Consider the following 24,635-nt stretch of genomic DNA (forward strand, 5'->3'; position numbering starts at 1 on the left):
TTGAACAATTAATTGCACATTTGTGTCTGCATAATTGTATATGGTATTTTCTTCAAAAGAAGTCAACCACAAAACAAATCCAAGGAGTGGAAGATGTAACCTGACTCCGCCAGATGGGGCAGCAGAGAGTGGGAACCCAGTGTACTCTCTGCTGCCCCATCTGGCGGAGTCAGGTTATGGAAGATGGGTCTCAAATTGAATTTCCTAGAGAAGTGCAAGGACTGTCTAAAGAGGATGAGACGCGAAGACCGTACGGGCGACGCCATGTTGCTTATGGTGCTCCATGGAAGGAAATAAACATGCGCAATGGGCTATATGCAGCCAACACTTCCGTGTTCAGCTTCCTTGGTCTCTACTGCGCATGTTTCTTTCCTTCCATGGAGCACCATAAGCAACATGGCGTCGCCCGTACGGTCTTCGCGTCTCGTCCTCTTTAGACAGTCCTTGGAGAAGTGATGAACATGTCCTTCCTTTTGCTTTGAAGGATGCACTTGGGTACTTCCTGAAAGGCTGTGGTTTAATCTTCACCCTGGTTGTGATTATAAATCTTTGCCATCACTTCTGATCTCAGGATACAGAATGAAACCCAAAGAGATACAAACTACATCCTCTAGGTTTGGTGGTTGATCCGAGTGGCATAATTTAACTTGCATAGTTAAGAGTAGAGGCCTTAGTGGTGCTGAGAAAACAAAACAAAGGCTACCACATAAATTAAGTGAGAGTTCTTTTGATTATATAGTCTAAATGTCCATTACACCAAAGGCTCCGGACTGTATTCTTCATAGCATCCCTGAAAGGCATCGGTAGTAGAGATGTAAGCTGAGTGATGTAATGACATGTATGTCAGGAAATAAACGATGGTAGAGCTTTTGGAAGAACAGGAACACTGGATGGATGTAAAAGACGTGCCAGGTCAGTCTGGTTTGGACTGAGTGGAGCCAGGCTGCAGTGGCACCCTCTGCTCTTCTATCCTACTGGCCTGTGAGCGCAGGATCAGGTTGAAAAAGTCCTCATCTGGGACTGTGAGACCCCTAGTGGGAGGAGGTGGAGCAGCACATCGCTGGTCATCTAATCTGGAGCTCTGAAAGAGAGGGAAAGAAGTATGAGCGATAAGAAGCAGCCTCAATGAACATGTTAGATGTCTGTACATATTCTATGTTATGATAGAACAAATATTTTTTTTCCGATAAGAGTGATCGTTTTCACCTCAGGAATAAAGAAAATACCGGTACTACAAAAAATGCTCAGTTTTCACATTTTAGTTTTGTATCCAACAACCTCTACAACGTATCATTTTGCCATTTCTTTAATACTTATGCTGCAATATTGTTTTATTTTCATTATGATTACTCCTTGCGCTCTCGTAAATCTACGGGTTGCTCTGCAAGTGACGTTTGACAGTTTAATAAAGGGTGGTTAGAGCAGGTTAGAGCGTTCAGAATGAGACGCATCTTTAGAAATTACATTTTGAAACCACCTCTGAATTGAGGCTCAAGTCGGAATTGTACAAATCGGATTCCATGTGACTTTTCTGTCCACACTTCATATAACAAATCATATTCCAATCTGGAAATGGCATAAATCTGATTACATTTAGGCTGGATTTGGCTACCAGTCAAAACGGGGCCTATACTAAGAGACACTCAGTCTTGATGTAGGACATTACCTGGCACTTGAGAAGCATATCAAAGAAGACATCATCCCCATCTGGGTGCTCAGAGTCGGCCTCGAGACGCTGGCAGAGGGAGGGTATGTGGGGAGGATCTGTGTTGGAGGAAGGGCCTTGGAAGGCCAAAATATGGATGTTAAAAAAAAAAAAGAAAAAAAAAAAAAGGCAAAAAAAGGAGATAACATTAATGGCACAGCGTACAAAACCCCCGGCCTTTAATTACCTTGTGCATTGCCTGGATTTGTGCTGGAGGTGGGCGGTGTGTGAGGCGGTTCGGAGATGCTGAGTCGCAAACCAGGAAAGTGACTGAGGCTGGCCCTCTGGTCGTCTCGACGACGGGCCTGGGAGCTGGCCACCTGTTCCAGGAAATGGCCGGGTTCCTGGGACGGCGTCTCGCTGCCCAAAATACCTACACACCAGAGATATCAATTAAGTTGTTAAATGCCTGAAAACACACATTTAACATGAATCTAATAGGTAGTGGTATGGTCCCTGCTTCATCTCTCTCTCAGCTTGGCCTGAAAAACGTTGAAGACCTTTGCTTTAGGCCGGGGGCACTACTAGAGAGTTACACTTAACCACTTCAACTTGGCATATTTTGTAACTAAACATTTTAGAAAATGATTCACATGGTGCGTTCGTAAATCCACGCTGAAGCTCTGCTGTGGAATCAGAGTGCTCTCATCAGAATTATTATTTTACTTTATTTGTTTATTTTGACGGGACAAGCATATTAATTAACATTACAAATAAATGCAATGTAAATACACCGGAATTAGCAAAGATGCTAAATTTCATCCGTAGTCCCCCGACATTGAACACTAACCAAACTGACAGTTAAGCAATTTAAGAAATGACAATTGCTTAGCCAGAATGCAAAGAGAAACATCATTGCCATGATACTAAATAATGTTTCTACCCTTTTTACAGTTTCTACAAAACAATGAGGAATATGAAAATGTTATTTTGCAATAACAACAAGAACACACAGAATACTGCAACAACAAGAAAGCACTCAGGAGTGAAATTACGAATGAACTTAATGTATAATCTGGAACATTATGCACACATGGAAAGAGATGAGCAGAGGGACACAAAAACTAAGAAGTTTGAAATTAGAACATGAACAATTCAGTAAATAAATACAGTAAGATATACATTAGCAAGTATTAAAAGTATATTGCCGCACAACTGCAGATGATGCATTCATATCATACAGGAGTAACTGTAAAATCATATTTGAGTGGGATTTGACAACTTGCACTTAGTGCTACTTGACCTCAAAGAATGCTCATGTTCTACATGCAATGCTCTTGCAGCCATATTCCACATTTTTCAAAAATGGCAAGTTTCTACAAGCTCAACATGTTGTGAGATTCCTCTAAGGTGCTGTCCAGACAAGGACGTATTTTGCGTTACCCGCACAAGTACTTACCCGATAGCAAATAACAACAACAAAAAATAAATGATAAACGATTGCCATTACCAGGGATGGAGCTAGACTCTGATACAATTATTTGTTAATGCACTGCCCTTTCTGCCACACGGAGACAGCGCCCCCAGAGTGACAAACTTCGGAGACGCTACTTTGTCATCTCTGTGTGTACAGCGAATGCCGCCTATTTGCTGAAACAGTGACGCATTGTCCCCTTGCCCCCTCCAAACTAACCTCACGTCACCAGGCTTTCCACCTCCAAAACAACTGATGGCTGTGTCCATAATCAGCCGGCTTTTTACAGCAACAGGATACGTACGTTTTTAGAGCCTTTCATAACCACAAGCTCACTGGTATTAATTGCTTAATGGTTATTGATTAATGTGTATATTTTATGTGAATGAATGGTGTTGTTTGACCTGTAGTGTAAAGGGAAGCCTTTAATATTGTTTGTGCATTTGTTCATGAAGTGCTAATGGTTTATTTCACCATAACCACTTACATAAGTATCACAGCTATTTTATATTTGCACATGTCTATAAATCTCTTCTCCGAAAATAGCCGATCTGCAGCCCATGAGCTTGTAGATGAGCTATTTTTGGAGAACAGATGTAAAATAAACATGGGCCATGAGATATGTCTGCAGATTTTCACTATGGAAGCCTTACATGTATAATAGCTTCTCTGACCCAACAAAGCCATTGATTCACCTTCAACTATATCGTCGATCTCTGCTGCATGTCAAGACGCCATCTCCACTGTCAAGTCATCTCCATTGTCTTTCATGTCATGTTGTGTGTAAAGGGCCTTGCAAACGGGGAGCGATAAAACGCGCCTAGAGTTAATTTTCAATGAGACCTGCATTTTTGCTCGAAGAAGACAACGCAAGCGTATTTACATTTTTTACGCTTGTGTTGTTGCGCCCCTCTTCAACAGCCCTGGAGGAGACCTGTCGTTGAGCCAGGCTCTAAATGCATATTTTACAATATAGGCTACATCAACATACATGTCTATTCTAATATAGCCTATACTACTACAGCTTTCTCTGGTATCCGGAGCGCTACCGCTCTCGTCTGGACGACATGCATAATTAACATAACCGCAATGTGGACGCTCGAAACGATGCCGGCTGATGCCGGCTACAAACTTGTGCGGGTAACAGCCCGAGCCGTTCTCGTGTGGAAAGGGTCTAAAGTCAGAAGGTTTACATTTACTCCAAAATGAGGGGAAGGCAGAAGACGAGGTCAGGCAGATTCAGAGGAGGCTAAACTCACACTTTCTCTCAGCTACAGGTGGGGTGGACGAGGGGGAGGGGGTGGCAGGGAGGTGGCTCTGGCCATTCAATAGGGAGCACCTTTGGTCTTCCATTCTGTTGCTCTGGAAACGTGACAGGAGGTCAAAGAAGTCATCCTCACCCAGCGTGTCTGCCGGTCTCGTCTGCAAATAGGTAAACAGTTTTAGTAACAGCAAAAAAAACAAACAGAAAAAAAAGCAAAACACCACACAAGCTACCACATATAATATAAGACAAACCTGTCAGCTATCATACGTCTGTGTGAGCCGACAACAGCCATGCAAATATTTTTTAAATAATTATCGGTATTTCTGCTTTAATACAAAATAAAGTGTGAGTGAGAAAGGTGTCAGATTCTAATTCTTACCAGTTGCACCACCAGGGCACAACAACTAAGCAAGATTTTAACATTAAGAGTGCTCTTCAATATTTTTTAAGTATTTTCTGCAGGGTTATAGATGAAGAAACAGTCAGTGCCCCTACACAACTGATAGATACATTCTGCATCAGAGGTTTGCATGTGGTCCCTGACCATGCATTTACTAGTAATGTAGGAACTTGGAAGATTTGTTTTTTATCAACGACTAGTTGAGAAAGTAGTAGTAGTAGTGCACTACTAAATGACCTGGTGATGTATGATGATGACACGTCAATGTTGTCATTTACTGGGAAGTCGGATGTCAAGAACTTCCACAGAAAAAGGAGTTAGAATTGCAAGGGAAAGTGTACCGGATTGACTGGTTTGGTTGAGTCACCCATATGTGATATGATATAACCAGCAATCACATGTGTTTGCTTGCTCGTCATATATAAGTTGCAATGAATCCGTTCAAGTGAGTTAAATATGGAAGGTTAAGAGAACATAATAGGGGCAACCATGGGAAAGGAATGGATCAGTGGTTTTCTTTCTTTCTTTATTTATGTTTGCTCTGGACCACTAGCTTTATGTTAGTTAAATAATGCCTGTTAACTTGATTTAATTCACCTCAAATTAACCAATTCAATTAAGCCCTCAATATTTCATTCCAAGCCCCCCCCCCCCCCCAACAGAACAGTGCTCCCTAGGTTAATTCTTAGTCTGGGTGGTGATCCCTGGTTCATAATCAGTTGAAAACTCCAGTTCTACGTACATGATAAAGAAAGGGGAGAGTGGACTGTTAAAACCTGGTTACAATTTACAACCTGGACTACTCCTGTCCAGGTTACTCAGACCTACATGTGTCTGCTTGCACCGTTTAACCCATTAAGACCTGAGGCCGATTCTACAAATGCCTTCTAAATCAGTGGCTCTCAAACTATTTTGTGTCAAGGACTATTGTTGGTTGTGGCTTGTGTTGTGCATGTTGGTTTGCCGCGATTGCGGGAGGTTTGGCTGCTGCGCTGGTACAACTGTATCTGGGATCGACGTTCAATTGCCTGCTATGTATTCTTGATGAATGTTGGAAATGTCAAAAAATAGGCAAAAAAAAAAGGAGGAAAATAGGCCCCCCCCAAAAAAAGAGTCAAATAACCGCATAAATCTCATACCTTAGCTTTTACTGAATTGATACCACTGGATATACAGGTAATGAGCTTGTAGATCTGCTAATCTGGCTATGACTATAATGAGTCTGACTTGCCCAACATAGGACTCCAGGTTGAAAGTGGTGAAGAAATACAGTACCTTAGGTGAAGCTGATCTGGCCAGCTCAGGAGATGGAGGCGTGTTGCTGTCTTCCTGCTCGTCTTTGGAAGGAGATTTGCTGTTCTTTTGCATCTTGCTTTTCAGGCGGTGGAAGAGGAAGCGTTTGGTTGAAGCCTTGATCGAGTTATGTTTGGGAGATTTGTTGAAATCATCTTCATCTTGTTCCTGTTCATTGGTTATACACGAAACTTGATCATGTTAAAAACAAAGAACATCTGAACACGGTATGTTAATACGATTTTGATTCAAACAAGAGCTACTGTAACTCACTACTCTACTGTAGTGAGTTGTACATATATTATTCTTCCAGTAGAGCCGAACAAAGTTTGCAAATGTTTTACCCTAAATCAGCCTCATATGGCAATAACAGAAATATGAAACAGGCAAAGGGACTCTTTTTAAATATAAAAAAAAGCTAAATAAAAGCTTGTCTTTTAATCCCTGACATGTAATAATAAGTGGGAATAATAGAGTTCATAATTTAGTCATGTCTTCGTGACATGTTCTTGATTGCATTTTGTGCATCATTAATTTCTCAACATGTTTGCTTATAATATTGCATTGTACGTATTATCCCTTGAGTAGAACTGTGCATCGTGTCTACATACAGCAGGAATATGGAATGGATGAATACATACAGCAGGATTTATGTCAGGGCTTGGTCCCAAGTTTTCTGTACTGTCTCCTTCCTCTGACTGGCTTCCGACACCTGAAACAAAGACACCACACCCAGACCGTCAGGGGAACATCACTGCTACAGCAGTATGTAGGACTGCACCCAGACCTCCGTCAGGGGAACATCATCACTGCTACAGCAGTATGTAGGACTGCTGTAGCAGACCTCCGTCAGGGGAACATCACTGCTACAGCAGTATGTAGGACCACACCCAGACCTCCGTCAGGGGAACATCACTGCTCCAGCAGTATGTAGGACTGCTGTAGCAGACCTCCGTCAGGGGAACATCACTGCTCCAGCAGTATGTAGGACTGCACCCAGACCTCCGTCAGGGGAACATCACTGCTACAGCAGTATGTAGGACTGCTGTAGCAGACCTCCGTCAGGGGAACATCACTGCTACAGCAGTATGTAGGACTGCTGTAGCAGACCTCTGTCAGGGGAACATCACTGCTACAGCAGCATGTAGGACTGCTGTAGCAGACCTCCGTCAGGGGAACATCACTGCTACAGCAGTATGTAGGACTGCTGTAGCAGACCTCCGTCAGGGGAACATCACTGCTACAGCAGTATGTAGGACTGCTGTAGCAGACCTCCGTCAGGGGAACATCACTGATACAGCAGTATGTAGGACTGCTGTAGCAGACCTCCGTCAGGGGAACATCACTGCTACAGCAGTATGTAGGACTGCTGTAGCAGACCTCCGTCAGGGGAACATCACTGCTACAGCAGCATGTAGGACTGCTGTAGCAGACCTCCGTCAGGGGAACATCACTGCTACAGCAGTATGTAGGACTGCATTATTCTTCAACATATGCTATTTTTGTTCTATGCACCTGCCCAAAGAATTGTTTTTATTTAAACTATGAAATATAGGACAAAAACTAGAACTACTACTGTAGATTTGATTAATAAACCATGAGCTAAAATATAGGACATTATGTACTGCTATATACATTTATGTAAGAAACCAAAATCATGGGTCCAGGGTTAGTAGCTAAGTAAAAGAGATAACCCATTGTACGCTCTTGGAGTTACAGACCCTTAAGTGTCCATTTGAACCGGTGTTGGTCCCGGGAGCAGACACTGAGAAATGACACATTTACCTGCGAGGGGGTAGTAACCCCGGTGGCTCGACAGAGCAGAGCTGTTAGTGTTGGTGTTGCAGTGACTGTTGAAGTGACTGTTGGTGTTGGACTTGAGGCTTACAACCAGTCGTAGGTCCGACAGATTCATCGTGGCTGTCATCTCGCCACTTTTGTCTCCAATCTAGAGCAATGACATGATGAAATGTTGATGAAGCCTTGAGTAAGACAGCAACTGAAACGTCAATACAGGAAATTAGACACACTGCTGGTGTCAGTGCCACTGCTTACAGTTGATTTAGGCTTTTCTTTCTTTTTTCAGTACAGCAATTTATTTCATTTATATTCTGCAAGATGGTGTCTTTTGCTTAAAATAGCAAATGAACAAGCTATGCTGTTTTTGGCACATATAACTATAAATCAGGCTCACGGTCTTGAGAATGAAAAACTTTTTAGTTATTGCCACATTTTCACAAATGCTCAACTGAACACTACCAATCAAACTAATAATTTCTGTATCAAGATTAAGAATGTGTTATTGTGAAAGTTTCTGTGTGTCATGGAGCTCTCAACCTTTCCCCACTTCTCAATGTCATTAAAAACAAACACAAAAGTGTTCAAATTAAACACAATGGCACAACATAAGCATGATCGTTGTCACCTACATGCAAAAGCATGTAGGTTATTTTGTCTGTTTGCACTTATTTTCGGTTCCCTGTTCTCCAGATGCCCACCAGGTGGGGTTGTGGCACAGCTGATTCTGCTCTCCTACAGAGAATGCAATGAATAAACAGTCAACAATCACCTCTCTGGCAATTTCCAGATGTTTCTCAGCAAAGTGCATGGCCTGCTCGTGATTCCCCAGGGCAGTGTGAGCATTTCCGAGACTCCAGCATGCTCTGCCCTCTCCAACCCTGCAGATAGACAGAAAGGGGAAATGAGTCAAGTAACTCCCAATTTGGGTATGGGTAAAGCAAACAATGAAGGCAGAAAGGGTTACATACATACACTGTACAGTAACTGAATAGTGAAAGGATTCAAATGAAAATAGGGAACCTGTATGATAGCCGTGCAATGTGTTCAACACTAGGGTCCTGAAGTAACCCTGGAGCAAAATTAATCCCATCCACCTGTGGCATGTACCTGTCTTTGAGGTCCTGGGCAATGACCAAGTGTTTGAGGTGGTAATCGATGGCCCTCTCATAGTCCCGGAGTAGTGTGTAGGTGTTGCCCAGGCTGTAACAGGCCTGGGCTTCCACTGCCCTGTCCTTCAATAGCCTGGCTAGCTGCAGAGTCCTCCTAGGGGGCAAAATTAGGGGGAGGGGGAGAGTAGAGGTAGGTCAGAGGAATGTCTTGGGTGGGGGCAGTGCATGATCAGAGATTTTGTCTTTCTTCCTCTCCCTGCTGACTAGTGACTACAGAGGTATTGCCTGTGTATAACTGTATATAGTACAGATAGTAATGAAGGACAGACATTTTGAAATGCTGCAACTAAGAACCACAATAACAAACTATCTTTACACCTGGGAAAAACTGAATCCATTCTCTTTGGATCTAATAGTAATCTCAGCAAGGCAAATGGCTTCTTGGTTAGAGTGGGTGACAATGTTATCACACGTAAAGATGAAATTACCTACCTAGGTTCCATCCTGGAGGATAATCTTTCCGGTGATAAAATGGCCACCAACGTAATCAAAAAAGTCAACCAAAGAACAAGATTCCTTTACAGGATCTCCTCACTGGTCGACAAAAACACCTTGAAGACCTTAACAGGAGCCCTTGTACAAGGATTCTTTGACTATGCATGCACCTCCTGGTACCACAGCACCTCAAAGGCCCTTAAAACTAGGCTCCAGACCTCCCAAAACAAACTGGTCAGGCTCCTACTTGGCCTCACCCCCCGAACCCACCTCACCCCTGCCCACTTTGACAGACTGGCATGGCTTAGGGTCGACGACAGAGTACAGCATCTTGCAATGGGTCTGGTCCACAAGATTCGATACTCCACCAAGATACCCATGTACCTGTGTAGATACTTCCTTAACGTTAACGAAGTCCACACCCACAACACCAGAGGGAGTGCACCCCCCCCCCCCCCCCCCCCCTCACTGTATATGTTTCTTTTCCCTTTTGACCTCCATTATGATGAATTCCTGTACTGTTCTTTGTCTATATAGAAGTGTCTATTTGTACGTCTCTAAATGTTTTGATGAATTGAACATGGTGGACCCTGTTGTAAACAAGTGTAATGCTTAATTGGGTCATCCACACAGTTAACAGCCTTTGTATTGAGTTTGTGCTTGAAATGTACTGTAATTCTGCAAATTGTTAATAAAATTTTCAATCAATCAATCAATGCATTGAAAATAACCTGTCAATCTTTACCACAAGGGGAGAGAAGAAGTCCTGTAAACTCACTTGTAATGACGAGCAGCCTTGTCAAACTGGGCCAAAAAGATGTAGGCATTTCCAAGGTTACAGTGGGCCCTCCTCTCAGCAGATTTATCCCCAAACTCTTTAGCGATCTGCAGGCGCTGCCAACCAGGGAAAACAGTAGGGTGCACATTACAGTCTACCACTATGGTCAATATAAACTAGAAACATTTTGAGGTACGAAAGAAGGAAAGAAATGCCTACATAGCCACTTGTTTTGGGGGGGATAAAATACTAAATGCATCTGGATAATGTTAGTGATGATGATAAAAAGAGCTAAATTAAAGGGAAAAGGTTTATTGTAATGTAACTTTAAGCAAAAAGAACTAGGTTACACAACAATGTAATGGGTGTTGGTTAGGTCAGGTTCCAAGACTTTTCCGTGACAAAGAGCACCGCTCACTTAGGCATACCTTCAGCCTAGTGTGAAGAAATGGCTAAAAAACGCAAAGCTTTGAATATATTTCTTTGAAATATGACGTCCAAAATAGGGACACCAGGTTGAAAGTGGTTCAACTGGCACAATAATCTAAAAACAAAATGTTTGAATACATACATTTTTAAATATGCTATATAATAATTTTCCTCTCCTTTCCAATTACGGTAGCTGACATTGCAGGTGTGCAACAGACAACACATACATGTAGTACCAACCTTTTCGTGGGCAGCCACTGCGTTTTCAAAATCACCAAGCAGGTAGAAGGTGTTACCCAGGTTCCCATATGTCCGACCCTGAGCAGCATGATCACACAGCTCCGTCACCAGGGTCAGGTTTTTTCTTCAGAAGCACCAACACAAAGCACACAACTATTATCACATAATAACTACTATGACATATACGTGTGTTTTACAATAGTTTTGATACGTTCATATTCAGAACGTTTGCATTATAAACTATATAATAAACAACATTCAAAAATGCAAACAGCTCCATCCAGCATTGGGGGTAATAATTTCCCCCATTTGAAATCAGACCGAGTGACTGAATCGCACCCTTCACTTTATATATTCAAAATGTTTAATGTAAAGGACATTGAGTGGATCACACACCAGCCCACCTGCCATTCTGCTCTCAGCCAATCTGGTTTCAAGTCAGTGAATTGAGTATGCTACATATTAATGCAATCCTAGCTCACTGATTAACAAGCAATCAACAAGCTTGCAACAAGTCACAACACAATAAGTTATAAGGTTGTCGATCTGTTATTTTTGAAAACTTTTGAAAATAATAATAAAATAATGATAAAATAATGGCCAATATATTGGTGAAAAATAAAATGGGTCTTAAGTGGTTGATCAGACTAATCGATTTATTCGTGTATAATTAACCCATTCTGGGTGTGAACCCCTTTTGGTGTTTTAACCCTTCTGGGGCGGAAACCCCCTTTGGGGTTCTGTACAGTATGCAGGATTTAGAAGGCGTTTTTAGAATCGGCCTCAGTCCAAAATGGGATTGCTTTTGCATTGATATATCCTCTTTTTTATGTATTAAAAAACAAACCACTAAGAAAATAATTGATAGTTGGAGCCCTAAATCAAATCAAAATCAGATGTTTAGAACTGGCGTAAACACTGTCACCAACTCACTCATAGTACTCTGTGGCTTTCTTCAGAGCGATCCTGGCTTCTTCTGGGAACTCGCCAGGCTCAGCTCCAATCCAGCAGATGCTCTTTCCCTTGGCGTGGTAAACATTCCCGAAATTATACAGCGCTCGAGCCTGTCCAACCTACAGCATGCACACATGAGATTTTCACTGAATAAGAGTAACCAACATTGTAATTATACACTTAAAATACACTGACGCCAGACCCTCCATTTGCAAGTGGGCTGGCAAGCTATTCAAGATGCTGGTACGCAGCTGTTCCACAGTCATGGTGTGTCTGTGTACCAAAACTATTCCATGGCTGGATGCCATGTTGTGGTATGATTTAAAACAACATCACAGGATCAATTTAATTGTAAAAGCATAATCAAAGCAAATTGGGCTTCTAACCACATGTCCATATTTTAAAAAGAGCAAGATTAATGTGCTTCTTTTAGTTTTTCCACCTTTTACCACATTGCTTTCAGCGTGAATGTTAAAATGACTGAATGCCAACACATTCACTCAAAGCACTCAATTACAAACCTAGAAACCACAGAACTGATGTGCTTCTTCTCTGCAGGACATGGAACATGGCTTGATCAAATGGCTGTTATCTGAACATTATCTGAATTTGAACATCTAAAAAATATCTTCCTAATCCTAAACTAATCCTAAACCAATTGCATTAATGACATTAACTAACATGGATTATTTTCTATAATTTCTATTATACTCACCCTATCATACATGGATCTGGTAATTTCCATGTGTCTTTGGCAACAAACTACTGCTTCATCAAACCTGCCAAGAAGCTTAAATGTGTTGCCAAGATTACCACTGGCTTTGGCTTCTCCAACATCATCCCCTATCGTCCTGGGGGAAAGACAAACTATGATTGATATGAAAAAATGACATTGCACTGGTTTCAGATTACAATGATTACTCTCAGTTACACAACACGATTACTCTCAGTTACAAACACGATTACTCTCAGTTACAAACACAATTTCTCAAAATGCACAGTTGTGTTTCTCGAAACACAACTGTGTGAACAACAAACTATTTATCTTGTAATGAAAGTAAATCATGTCAGCGGATACTATTTATTGTATAAGGTCACTCATGACAATGGCAGTGTTTAGCTAACTGCACCAAGGTTGTGAACTTTTTCTGAAATACGCGTTTAATGACAGGAAGCTTGTGGGACTGTTTACAGCAAGTGCAAGGTTACCCAGTGAAAATAAGGTAGTGGAACTGTTTACCTGGTAAGTGTGAGGTCATGTCGGTGGTACTCCAGTGCTTTACCATACTCCTGTAGGTGGAAGTAGGCATTGCCGAGCTGGCTGTAAATGGCACTGAGGATTTGAAGGTCTTCTGTTCCAACTTGGATAGCAGACTCAAAGAAGGAGACGGCAGCACGGTAGTCACCACCCTTACACAGCCTCTCACCTTCTAGAGCTAGTTCCAGACACGATGCTTCCATCCTGCAGAGATGATGATCAGGAGGGAAAGAGTACTCAGTGTAGCTGAAAGCATGTACAAGTCATTTATCCAACAACAAAACAGTTAACGACGGAAGCAACACAAAATGTAATACTGAAGAAAAACCATAAAGAGAAAATAAATCTTCAGTAATACTTCATTTGATCACTGAGCCGGGAAGACAGGTAACATTTCAAATTTGATACATATTTGTGAGAGTTTGTAAATGTAAGTACAGCTCAGATCACACACTGTACTTTTTCTGACTTTGATAGTATTGGAGAAACGGGAACCAAGCAGTGAGTAGTAGGGGAGTCACATGCAGCATATAGTCCGCTCGACTCCGGGAGTCAAGGTCACATTCAGACCTGTACTTCGGTAGACTCTGTGCGACTGGGAGGTGAAGTTGCATCATTCTTGCATTTTTTATTTGCTGGGTTCGCGTGTCAAGTCAACCGCAGCAGGGAACCACAGAAAGGAACTTTATTAATGTGTTCATTTAATTCATAAACTACACAGTGAAATCTATGGTGTTAAAAATATACTTGGTAACATGGTCATCGGGCCTGGACGTTACTGTGAGTGTGTGCGTGCACTGTTCTTTTGGGCACATGGCGGAGGCACAGCGGAGACGGGAGCGCAAAAATGAATCAGACATTTACAATGTACTCTCATTGAGTTCCGGTGTCCTCATTTGACCACGTCTATCCACGGTAACGCGCTTTGTAAAATATGCCTTCTGCGTCTCCAACTGTGTTTACTCCTCATTCATCTGCCACATTGTTTGCTTAATTTACTTTATTTGAAGCAGACTGCATTCCCACCTGCAGTGAATCGAAGTCAGGTGCACTTGGAAGCGAAACGAAACCCCTGTTTGTTTGGGAAACTAGAATGCGATTGTTTGATGCGCGCCAGAATTCAAATGAGCCTTCACACCTGCCAAACGAAGCACACTTTCCGACAGTACGCAGCAGGATTTGTTTTAATCACAGTATAACATCCTGGTGTGAAGGCGACATTAATCATTTAAATTAAGGTCACAGAAATATCAAAGGATATACAATACATTTTGTTTGAAATCTGTCCAAGGAATCAGTAATAATTGTCATCGGACAGAAAAATACTGTACTTATTCTGAGTTTCCTGCAATGAATACTGAGCCAGCCCGACAGCTTTTAAGACATGCAGGAGGGGTGTCAGAGCAGAGTCTGCTGTAAAATCCCCACCGTTAGCTCCTTTACCTCATTGGCAGCATTCATGGATTCGTGCAAGTAGACATTTGGCAGAAGACAGTTTTTAGACAGTTTGTAACAACAAACAAGAAGAGAGGCTAAAAAGGATGTTCCATTTCCTGTGTAAGGGAACTCCAAAGAATCCAAAAATACCTTGGAATGAAAATGTATGCCTAAGGTTTCACCATGAACACAAAGTAGTAGACTCAGACGTGTTTGTGGCGAGGACCAGCATCTTATATCTTACACGCCCTTCCTGTGGAATTTAAGACCGTTTCTTTTTTTCCCCTCCTTCTGCCCATAAAAAAATAAAATACAAAATAAATCAAAAACAGTTATTCTACAACTCAGTCAGAATTTAAAACAATTCCAACAACAGGCTACGATGTGACGCTCACATTGATCCCCTAGACAAATTTGCAAGTGCTACAGAGGCCAAAAGGATTACATAAGAGGTCCTATCACAAACACATCATACTGGTGTACAGTCGTGGTCCCATGGCACTACAAAGGCTCAGGAGTTGATAAGGCGTCTTAAAAAAAAGAAAAAAATCCCATGACATGCTTGTCATTGGCCGTTTTCTTAAGACACCTCTTGTGAATTAAACTGGCAGACAGATCCCCCACAACTCCTGCTCCATCCATGACACGCGTACAGTACAATTCAATACATACAACAACATCTCCATAGGAGAAGTACTGTGACAACTGTAGACTTGTAATTTATAATCTTTCATAGTTCATAGTGAAAATGTAGGATGCACTACTACGGTAGAACACATTGCGATTCCAAGACACAACTAGATAAAGTGCCCCTTGGGGTATAGTCTCTAGCAGGGCAGGTGAGGTTGTGGGCTTGTGGCCTCCTGGTGGCGCTATAAAAGGGTGGGATATATTCCTCAGCCTAGTAGAAAGGTCTGTGAAAGATTTCACGTAAATTGCATGCTGCAATCTGGAGGAGTAATATAAAAAAATGTGTTTTACAAAGGTGCAAAATTTGGCATCGACCGGGTTAACGGTGCCGGAGATTAGCTCTACACAGACGGACGGACACACACAGACAGACTCACACACGGATGGAGTGCAAAACATACTCTCTCCCCATGCCTTCGGCTTGGAGGAGACAATAAGTCCTACCAAAATACGATACAACTTAAAGTTAATTAATATCTCACTACAAAAGTACAAATAGATCAAATTTCTGACCCACATACCTCTTGGCTGGCCCTGAGCCTCTTGGTCTGATACGTTGTAGACAACGTGATATGATAGACATCTCAAGCTTCTGAATCACACTCTCGTGAAGATAAGAAAAATGCAGCCCACAGCTTCTCTCCTTGATGAGCATACGCAACATAAAGGCACACTACCACAGTGACACACTAGCCCATTAAGAGTTTTCCTTTTCTGCTGCCGTCTGCTGCCTTGCCAACCTGCAGCAAAACAAAGGACTTAATCTGCTGTGTACTTCCAACTCACCTCGACTGTCAGTGAGGAGGCATAGTCTTGTTAATTGTGGCTTAACTGTGGTTTATTCCATCGTAGAGGTGGCCAGAGAGAGACGGGGTGGTCAGATGGGTTTAGTGTGGAGAGAGCTATCATTCTTGACACCTACGCCCACAGTCAGTAGCATGTGTCTCTGAGCCACCTGATGGTGTGTCACTTCCAATTAGCTCTGAGGATGAATAGTGATTATAGTGGCTGCGGGGAGTCCTAATGCTCTTGGAAACAACAGCCGGGCGGCAGTGGCTCAGACAGGAGGTACAACAGCCGCTTGGGAAAAGGTTCCCGGTTCGATCCCAACTCCCCCTGTGTTAGTGTCAAAGTGTCCAAGACACGGAACACCCAACTGTTCCCGATGAGCACGTTGGTGCCTTGCATGGTTTCCTCCACCATCAGCGGGTGAATGCGTGAATGTAAATTGCATGTTGTAATGCGCTTTGGATAAAGGTGCGAAATATAGTAAATGCACCATTTACCATTTAATTTGACCATGTTATTAACAGCCTGTGAAATCATCATACAGTCACTCACCGCCTGCCTGCCAGGGTGGGAGGGCGCATTTACTTTGTCCTGGGTTTGTCATCATTATACTCCTGTGTGATCATATACGGTATAAGATCATTCAAAATAATAAAAATCACACCCGTTTTAAGTGAGGGGCACTCTAATCATCGTACATCATCAAGAATGGTGGTCCCTGGCCTGGGCCGTGGCTCAGCGGTCCAGGCACCTTGGCTGGTAATCCAGTCTGGCAGTATGCCGCGGGTTCGACTCCCGATCCCGACGGCCTCTACTGCATGTCACACCCCCAGCTCTCTCTCCATTTCCTGTCAGCCTACTGTCTGTCCCTCCATAAAAAATAAAAATAAAGGCGAAAGCCAAAAAAGAAACAAAATATAAAAAAAAAAGAATGGTGGTCCCTTATTGGCCAAGGGTTCCCACCGACTTGCTCAGACACATTTGACGTAAATTCTCTATTCATTGTCAATGGCATTTAATGTTGTGTTCAGACAACACAAACATGAACTCTATAGCTGTTTATAGGAGGGGCTAGCGCCCCGGGCCTCAATAATCAGGAATCAGCCTAACATCAGCATGTATTGACCAATCTAAACAAGGTGACTCAATAAAATACAGCCCACCAACACTATGGCACTCACTATGGCAAAGGTAATTAGATTCCAGACCAGTACCAGATGGAGGACAGAGAAACAAAGTCACTCACGGCATTATATAACTCCCTTGCCATGGACGTAAGGGTGGCACCCTTATGTCCATGGCAAGGCCAAGTGGATTTCTCTACGTAGAGCACCCGGTGCTCTACGAGTCTACGTAGAGAAATCCACTTGTCCCAATTAACTAGGATGACAAACACAAGGTCCCCTCCAGGAGAGCTAAAAACACTCTAGTCAGTTCCTTATCATCATACTATAATTAACCAAATGTCTGAATGAATGTCTGTCTGTCTGTCTGTCTGAAACACTGCCGTAGCTCCTCACTGCCTGCACCAATCACTCCCACTTTTCACACAGGCATTGATCATAATAATATGGAGGTCTTAACGAAGCCCTTTTTTAAATTTTACAAATTATTGATTAATAATTAATTTATTAGTGCATTAAAATTACCCATCCACTTACATGGGAAAATGCGAAAACTCACATCAAGTATTTTTCAATCAGAAACCGTCAGAGCTACAGTCACAACACTTGGAGGGGAGGTTCATAATAATTATTAAAATGAATGTAATAAATAATTACATCAGTCGGCCTCATGGTGGCGCTATAACAGCCCACTTTACATTTCGCCTTATAACTCTTGAACCGTAAAATCAAATTTTCACTTTCCCTGAATTCCTTGGGTCATGACTCATCTCCCCATATAGGCCATGCCCATTTGCGTCAGGATAGATTTTTCTTCAAAACACACTTTTTGCTCTTCCACGTACAGCTTTTGTGCAAATCTCACACAAATCGGTACACATGATCTCTGGACCTATCCGATGAAAACGCCACAGCCAGAATTGTCATAGTCCGTATCGTTCGGCTGTAATCGGCGTCCAAAGTTAGTGGGAGGGGCCTGTTTTACAAAAAAATGACAAATCACCAACGGAATGTCCAATCCACCCCAAATTTCATTCACATGTCACGGGTGGTTTAATCAACGGAGAGCCCAAAGCAATTACATTTTCAGCCATAGGGGGTGCCGCAAATGCGGAAATTTCAAACGTTTGTTGCAAAAACATGCTTTTGGGGAGATAAAGCGCTAAACGTTTATTGCAAAAACATGCTTTTGGGGAGATAAAGTGCATGCTCCGGCGAAAACAGCTAATCTACAAGCTCACAACATCACAGGTTGCAAAAGCCATGAGTTTTATCAAGCCAGAGCTCAGAATTGTGCACATTTTGGACACAAATGCACCTATGCTATAACTTCATCTGTGCGACTCACAAAATACATTTGGGAGTATCTGTGCGACTGTCCATACTGTAGTTTCTGTGGTGCATGTCAAACTGGGGGGCCTTCATACTTTTCAAATGGGGGTCTGTGGGCTAATAAGTGTAAATGCTGTGGTCCTTGCCATTATTTCCCTACCATGCATTTGTACGAATAGTTTCATGTTATAGTGCTGTTTTTATTCATTCAAAAAACACACTATATATTATACAAGTTAAAATGAACGGCAATTAAAGATATTTATGGGGGGCAATATCTCACAACGGGTAAGGACTAGTAAAACTAATTAAAGTTATTTTATCATGTTACATAACATGACATTAGCTCTTTGGAGTACTTTACCTGTTTTGTATGTTATTTACTCGTTACAACAAGCTGCCTGAAACTCATCGTGACAGTGGGATTAAACAAGCGGTTTGAATTGAATCTCAGATGACATCAACACAGTAACCTCAATTGACATGATGCCAGCTAGTTCACACAGCCCACAGCTAATGTAGCATGGCTACATTGGCTAGTGTAGGAGCCAAAAAGGGTGTGCACTGGATTGAATTATTGATATGTGAGGGGTAGAGGCTGTGGGTCACCTCCAGCGGCTATAAATAATGGCACTCACCTGTCTCACCACCTGCTCACCTGATGGCTGTTTGAATTTGGAGGTAGGGTGAGCTGGGAGAGCTATTTTGCTGACCGCATTTTGCATTTGATTTGTATTTTTGCTCACTGTTTAACTTATTATTTATTGCATATTTATTGGCAAGAATTGTAATATTTGGTGCACTGAAAAGAAGTAAATCATTGAGATTGTTTTGACACGAGTCTTTTTAGTTGCACGTTATTCCGGTTTTTATCTGCCGGCTGATCAATTCACTGGGGATTGCCATCGGCCGCTACAGCTAGTCTGGCTACAATTCCCCTCTGTAGTACAGCCGAGGCAAATTGGGGCTTTTGTGACCTTTATTGTAAAGCCCTTAAGAAGTAATTGTAGGCAGTCTAGGCACCAAAGCTGCTAGTAGCCACTATTCAGACCATCCATGTCAGTATCTATAATGTACAGTACAGAAGACAGGGTGACTGCATCAAAATGGAATTTATAGGGACAGGAATTCATACCAATGTGCTACTGACTTGACTATACATGCATCCAGTAGGATGTGGAGCTGAGTGACTTAATTTAAGAGTGATTTAATTTGCAGTGAACTGGAAAGATAAATACAGTATAAGACTAGGGTTTTACTGTGACAAACAACAAGATGTTCAATATGGCTTCCTGTAAGTAGTAGGGTGTCAAGTCTGTCAACACAAATATTCCCAAAATATTATTGGCCATTCATAAATTCTGCTGAAAGGCTAATCTATGTAAACTAAATTTATAACCAAACGATCACATAAAGAGTCTCATATCTACTCTGTATATTAAATTCTGACATGATAAAATATTGACATGGTCCAGCCCAGCCTATCATGACTGGCCTTGTAAACAGTAAACACCGGTCAATAACTAACTGGTCGGGGCGCCCGCTGGCCGAGTGGTCCAGGCGCATGCCATAGGCTCTGGGCTGACAGCGTGTCGCGTGTTCGAGTCCCGTTCATGATGACCTTTGCTGCATATCTCTCCCCTTCTCTCTCTCCCTCTTTCCTGTCTATCTTCACTTGAAACAATCAATAAAGGCAGAAAAGCCAAAAACAAATCTTAAAAATTGGCCAATGAGGTATCATCTTACTTAAACAAAGAAAGGTAGATATACTTAAGAGAACATACAATCTATAAATGGATAACTATAATGTTATCCATATAATATAATATCTGTATAAAAAAGATTTACATGTAGATTTGTATAATAAAACAATGACCAGCAACAGCAATAATGACATTGTCAAACCTTTTCTTCTTAGAAATTATCTAACTAATAAAACTAATAAAATCATTCACGCTAACAAGGAGACGCCATACTGCAGTGAGTATTAGTATAAACCAGATACTTGAATTGTAATTGAAGCTAAAATGAATATCAAGGAACTGAGAGACAATAGAGGGCTATAAGACTTCCAACACATTGAAAGAAATAAGCAATGGTCAGCTAAAACAAGGCTTAATGTTAATTGTTGGGGTCGGCAGTGGCTCAAGGGTAGAGTGACCGGATGGGAACCGCAAGGTTCCCAATTCAAACCCGGGCTCCCCCAGAATTAGTGTCGAAGCAAGACGCTGGACCCCTAAATTGCTCCTGATGTGCAGGACCAGGTTGGTGCCTTGCATGGTTTCCTCCGGCATCGGTGTGTGAATGGGTGAATGTAATGCACCATCTCTGTAAAGCAACTTGGATAAAGGCGCTATATAAATACACCATTTACCATTTAATAGTCATTGTGTGTACAATGAAAGCATAGCCTAGTCCTGTCGAATCTCACACCTGATTAACTAGTTTTTTTTAAAGTTTTGTACAACACCAGGCAGAGAGATGCATAGTCAAGTGCCACTGCCTACCTGTGGCGCGCATGAAGTTTGTGCTCCCTCGCCTCCCTGTCCAGAAAAGTGCCACTATACATGACAGTATATTGGGCAGTTCAGCAGTCCTAGTGACACCCTGAATAAACACAGCCAGAGGACACACATGAGGCATCCCTGTCAACGGCAATGCACACGACAAAATGAGTGACCAAAGTGACTCTGCTGCTTTCGAAGTAGACCGATCTCAAATTCATTGAAACTAAGCCTTCCGAGTGAAAGTTGAACACCACCTCCAATGGCAGAGTGGGAGGATCTAGACTAGAGTAGACCTTAACAACACACCTGACACCTCAATCCCTCTCTATCCCACCTCACTCTAGAAATTGGAGATGAAATACGAGAAAGGATGTGTTCACCGAATGCCGGTAAATGACAACTCATGGCATTACCCAAGTTACCCAACCAACACAAACAGATGAAGGAGTAATAGACAGACACCACTCTGACACAACTCAGGGCCACTGATGTAACTGCATGTAATATTTCAATTCAATTCAAACTAAATTTTGTCCCAGTGGCCAATTTACATCTGAACTAAAGTCAGTAGACTCTTATAACGTACTAACAGTCCATCAATACATTTACTATTAGCTGGTCACAGCCCTTAACAGGAAATGTTTCTGTTTTGCATTTGGTCATCTTGTTTCATATCGAGTAAACTCACTCAGAAATAGGGAACTTATATAGGCTACTGTACAAAACTGATAGGATGAATGAATTGACAAAATAATATCCTGTTCTAACAAATAGTACTATGGAGGTTCGACTTACAATATGTTTCTCAAATCTCAACCCTATTTTCCTTCAGGGTTGGGGTAGCCCCATATGTGCCCTCTCCCTACGCTCATTCTGTAGATTCGGAGTACAGAAACTCAGAAAGTTCACATGAGGTAACAAAGATTATGTAAAGTGTGGTGGCCTGTGCTGCTCCTGTGTGACAAATGTGAAATATAAATAATTCTCTCCTATAGCTTATAGACTCATCTTGACTATTTTAAAGTGGTATTATGGTGATACTGGACTGGAGTGGAGTGGAAACGTTGAGTGGATAGTTTGCAATTTGCATGTTAACCAAATAACCACCTTATTTGACCGGGGGGCCGCGGGGTCTGTGTCCCCCTGAGGTCAGGTCCAGGGTAGCGCGGTCCCGGCGGCGGCGGGGGTAGCCTACGTGTCCCAGTCTACAGACCTGCTTAAATTATTGCAGAATGTTCGCCCCAAAAGCCAAGGGATGCTCGGGTTCAAGTGGTTAAAAGGAAGTTGGAGTCGTCCCCTAAACCCACAAAAGCTCCATTGAGTTTGACCAAGGTAAATGAAAAACATTTTTACACGAGGTGCTCAAACAAGCAAGGACCTATATTCTAATCTATGCTATGGGATCGTGGTTAATATCCTGTAGGATCAGATAATGCCGCTGACATCAGTGACTGATGACATGTTTGGTATGAACTTTTACATAATTCCTCGCGATTTTCCACACAGTCAGTCAACGGGGACGTTGGAGCCAGAACATGATTCCACACGTTCTTTCACTGGAAAAACTGGTGTGAAGACACTAGTTTATTGGTGTACAAGTTTGTACACACTTCTGTTCTCTAGGTTAGTCCACTTAAAGTGAACTTTTCAATGTTTTTGGCTGCGGCTCCGCATCGCAGTCATGGTTCGAGTTGACAGAAACCTGAGACAGCATTACAACAGATGCCTGACAAATACAGAAACTTAATAGTAAACGTAACGTTTGCAGTCTACAAACAAAACAAAATCTTACCTCACGGAGTGCGCGCGCCCGTCCATATGAATGTATGCCTTCAAGGACAAGCTAGGGACCAGGATGATAATAACTCAGCTACCTAGTTAATACGTTTGGCTTCCATGCAGATGTTTAGCAGTTTCTTTCCAGCCAGTTGCCCACCTTAATAAAGAAACGGGTATCCCAGAGAAGCAGAGCTAGAAAACAAGCCAGAAGCGAAGCCACGCCTTGAAATCAAATCCAGCCACCAGCTAGCCTAGTAGTTCTATTTCTACAACACTGTGATCCGTTCTTCTTATCGATTAGATTTTGGGGCGGCTTTGATTTATATTCTATATTTAATCCTCTTCTAAGAGTTGCCGTCCTAATTCCTTTAGCGAATGAATCATAGCAACAATAAGCCAACAAAAGCATATATTTAGTTCGTGCATCAACTACATATTAATATTCACTTTTAAATAGTTTCTGATCTCCGAGTCTGCACTTTACTGGGGAGAGGAGTGTCCCCAATCAACTAAATCAAGCGGGTCAAGTCTGCCCTCTACAGGCCTGGTTGTATATTACACTCACGGTTGCATTCATGAGGCCCCTTACCTGTTTAATCAATGGCCCCATTCACAGAGCTTTTAGCATTTTTTTCAACTTTCAACTTTTACATAGTGGTATTCCAAATTATATTTCTTTGTCATTATGTATTCTTATTAGGCTATTATTATTGTGCAACAATGATGATTTCTCATCTTATCTTTCTGTTTTTGTCTAAATATAAATTGGGTACCTATAGAGACAGATTGAGTGCTGGCCTGTGCTTAGATTGTCTTTCCAAACTGGAATGCAGCACAAACTTCAGAGCACTCGTTTCCCTGCAGCCGTTGTGGCAGTTTGCCAGTCAAAAGCAGGCCTCATCAGTCACCAGCGTGCCTGCAGCAGATGTGGACATCCGCCTCCCTAGATGAATTCTGGTCTTCACTTGTGTCTAGTGGTCTGATCTTCAAAGGGAATACCTCCCCATACCATTAACTCCATAGGCCTGCCCTACAACACCAACTTGCCTGTGTGCCAATATAGGCCTATCTGTCATTTCTCACAGATAAAGTCCACTAGGATTTGTAGAATGACATTTTGGTACCAGAACCCTCCAGAAATCCTCTAGAGCACATTCTGCAGATGCGCTATGCACATACATCTGACATAACATTTTAAACTAACACGCAAGGATTGAAAGACTTTTAAATATTCATTTGGTCACCTGTCTCTCCTCTGCAGTGCTGGTAATGTAATCCTGTTAATTGGAAGGGGCCAAGCACTGTAGAGGAGGAAGGGTGTTTGTTCATGTTATTTTGCATGTTTATTGTATGTTTGGCACCTGAAACATTTATTGAATTGTATTTATTGAAAATTAGTTTGAAAAGCAGTATGAAATTGTGGATCAGCTCAGGGGCCTTGGTTTGCCTGTTGTTTGAGTTATTGATACCAATTACTGTGATTTGGCTTGGTTTGTCCCACCTGTTTAAGAGCAGGTATGCCGCAAGTGAGAACTGTGGAGATGTTCAGTTTGACTAGCCAGGAAGAACATCTGGGGAGAGCTGCCAGGGCCTCATGGAAGGCATAGCCTGTCAGCAGTCTTCTTAAGTGTAGCTATAAGTGTTCATTTCTGTTTCCTATTTTTGGAACGTCGTTTTGCCAGTGTTTATTTTTGTATTTGTTGCCAGCTTGCACTGTCTAATGAACGTTTGGAGGTATATAAAATACCCCAAAATATACTTTGTGGAGCCTTGTGCCGCCAGCCAGCCTTTCCACAATGTCCATCATAGCTTTGCGAGTTGCAGTGGTGGAAAAA

General features: G+C 42.1%; 1 protein-coding gene across 3 annotated transcripts; it reads right to left on the reverse strand.

Annotated features, from left to right (window-relative positions):
* Positions 1 to 173: 173 nt before the first annotated feature.
* On the reverse strand, positions 174 to 23,260 carry LOC306927154 (G-protein-signaling modulator 2-like). Of its 3 annotated transcripts, none has more exons than XR_013790493.1 (16): positions 22,814 to 23,260; positions 13,125 to 13,346; positions 12,600 to 12,735; positions 11,864 to 12,003; positions 10,931 to 11,054; positions 10,262 to 10,377; positions 8,987 to 9,142; positions 8,649 to 8,757; positions 7,865 to 8,027; positions 6,721 to 6,791; positions 6,062 to 6,247; positions 4,379 to 4,541; positions 1,893 to 2,078; positions 1,667 to 1,764; positions 462 to 1,081; positions 174 to 221 (listed from the first exon to the last, which is right to left on the reverse strand). XR_013790493.1 is itself a non-coding variant. In XM_079506833.1 (15 exons), exons 1-15 carry the CDS (start codon positions 22,837 to 22,839, stop codon positions 914 to 916), a joined length of 2,082 nt encoding a protein of 693 aa, XP_079362959.1. In that variant the 5' UTR covers positions 22,840 to 23,251; the 3' UTR covers positions 316 to 913. The 3 variants fall into 3 exon arrangements, 1 of the variants encoding a protein (XP_079362959.1); XR_013790494.1 differs by having other exon boundaries at positions 1,667 to 1,782; positions 22,814 to 23,251; XM_079506833.1 differs by lacking the exon at positions 174 to 221 and having other exon boundaries at positions 316 to 1,081; positions 1,667 to 1,782; positions 22,814 to 23,251.
* Positions 23,261 to 24,635: the final 1,375 nt, after the last annotated feature.

This window comes from Electrona antarctica (genome assembly GCF_951216825.1).
Source record: "Electrona antarctica genome assembly, chromosome: 7".
Taxonomy (NCBI): domain Eukaryota; kingdom Metazoa; phylum Chordata; class Actinopteri; order Myctophiformes; family Myctophidae; genus Electrona; species Electrona antarctica.

Excerpts from the sequence above, each read along its gene's own strand:
- LOC306927154 (XM_079506833.1), bottom strand. The coding sequence starts at position 22,839 with ATGGACGGGCGCGCGCACTCCGTGAG. Across the intron at positions 12,004-12,599 it reads CCAGATCCATGTATGATAGG|GTTGGACAGGCTCGAGCGCT; the intron begins GTGAGTATAATA and ends TGCATGCTGTAG. Across the intron at positions 8,028-8,648 it reads ATCTGGAAATTGCCAGAGAG|ATTGGAGACAAAAGTGGCGA; the intron begins GTGATTGTTGAC and ends TCATTGCTCTAG.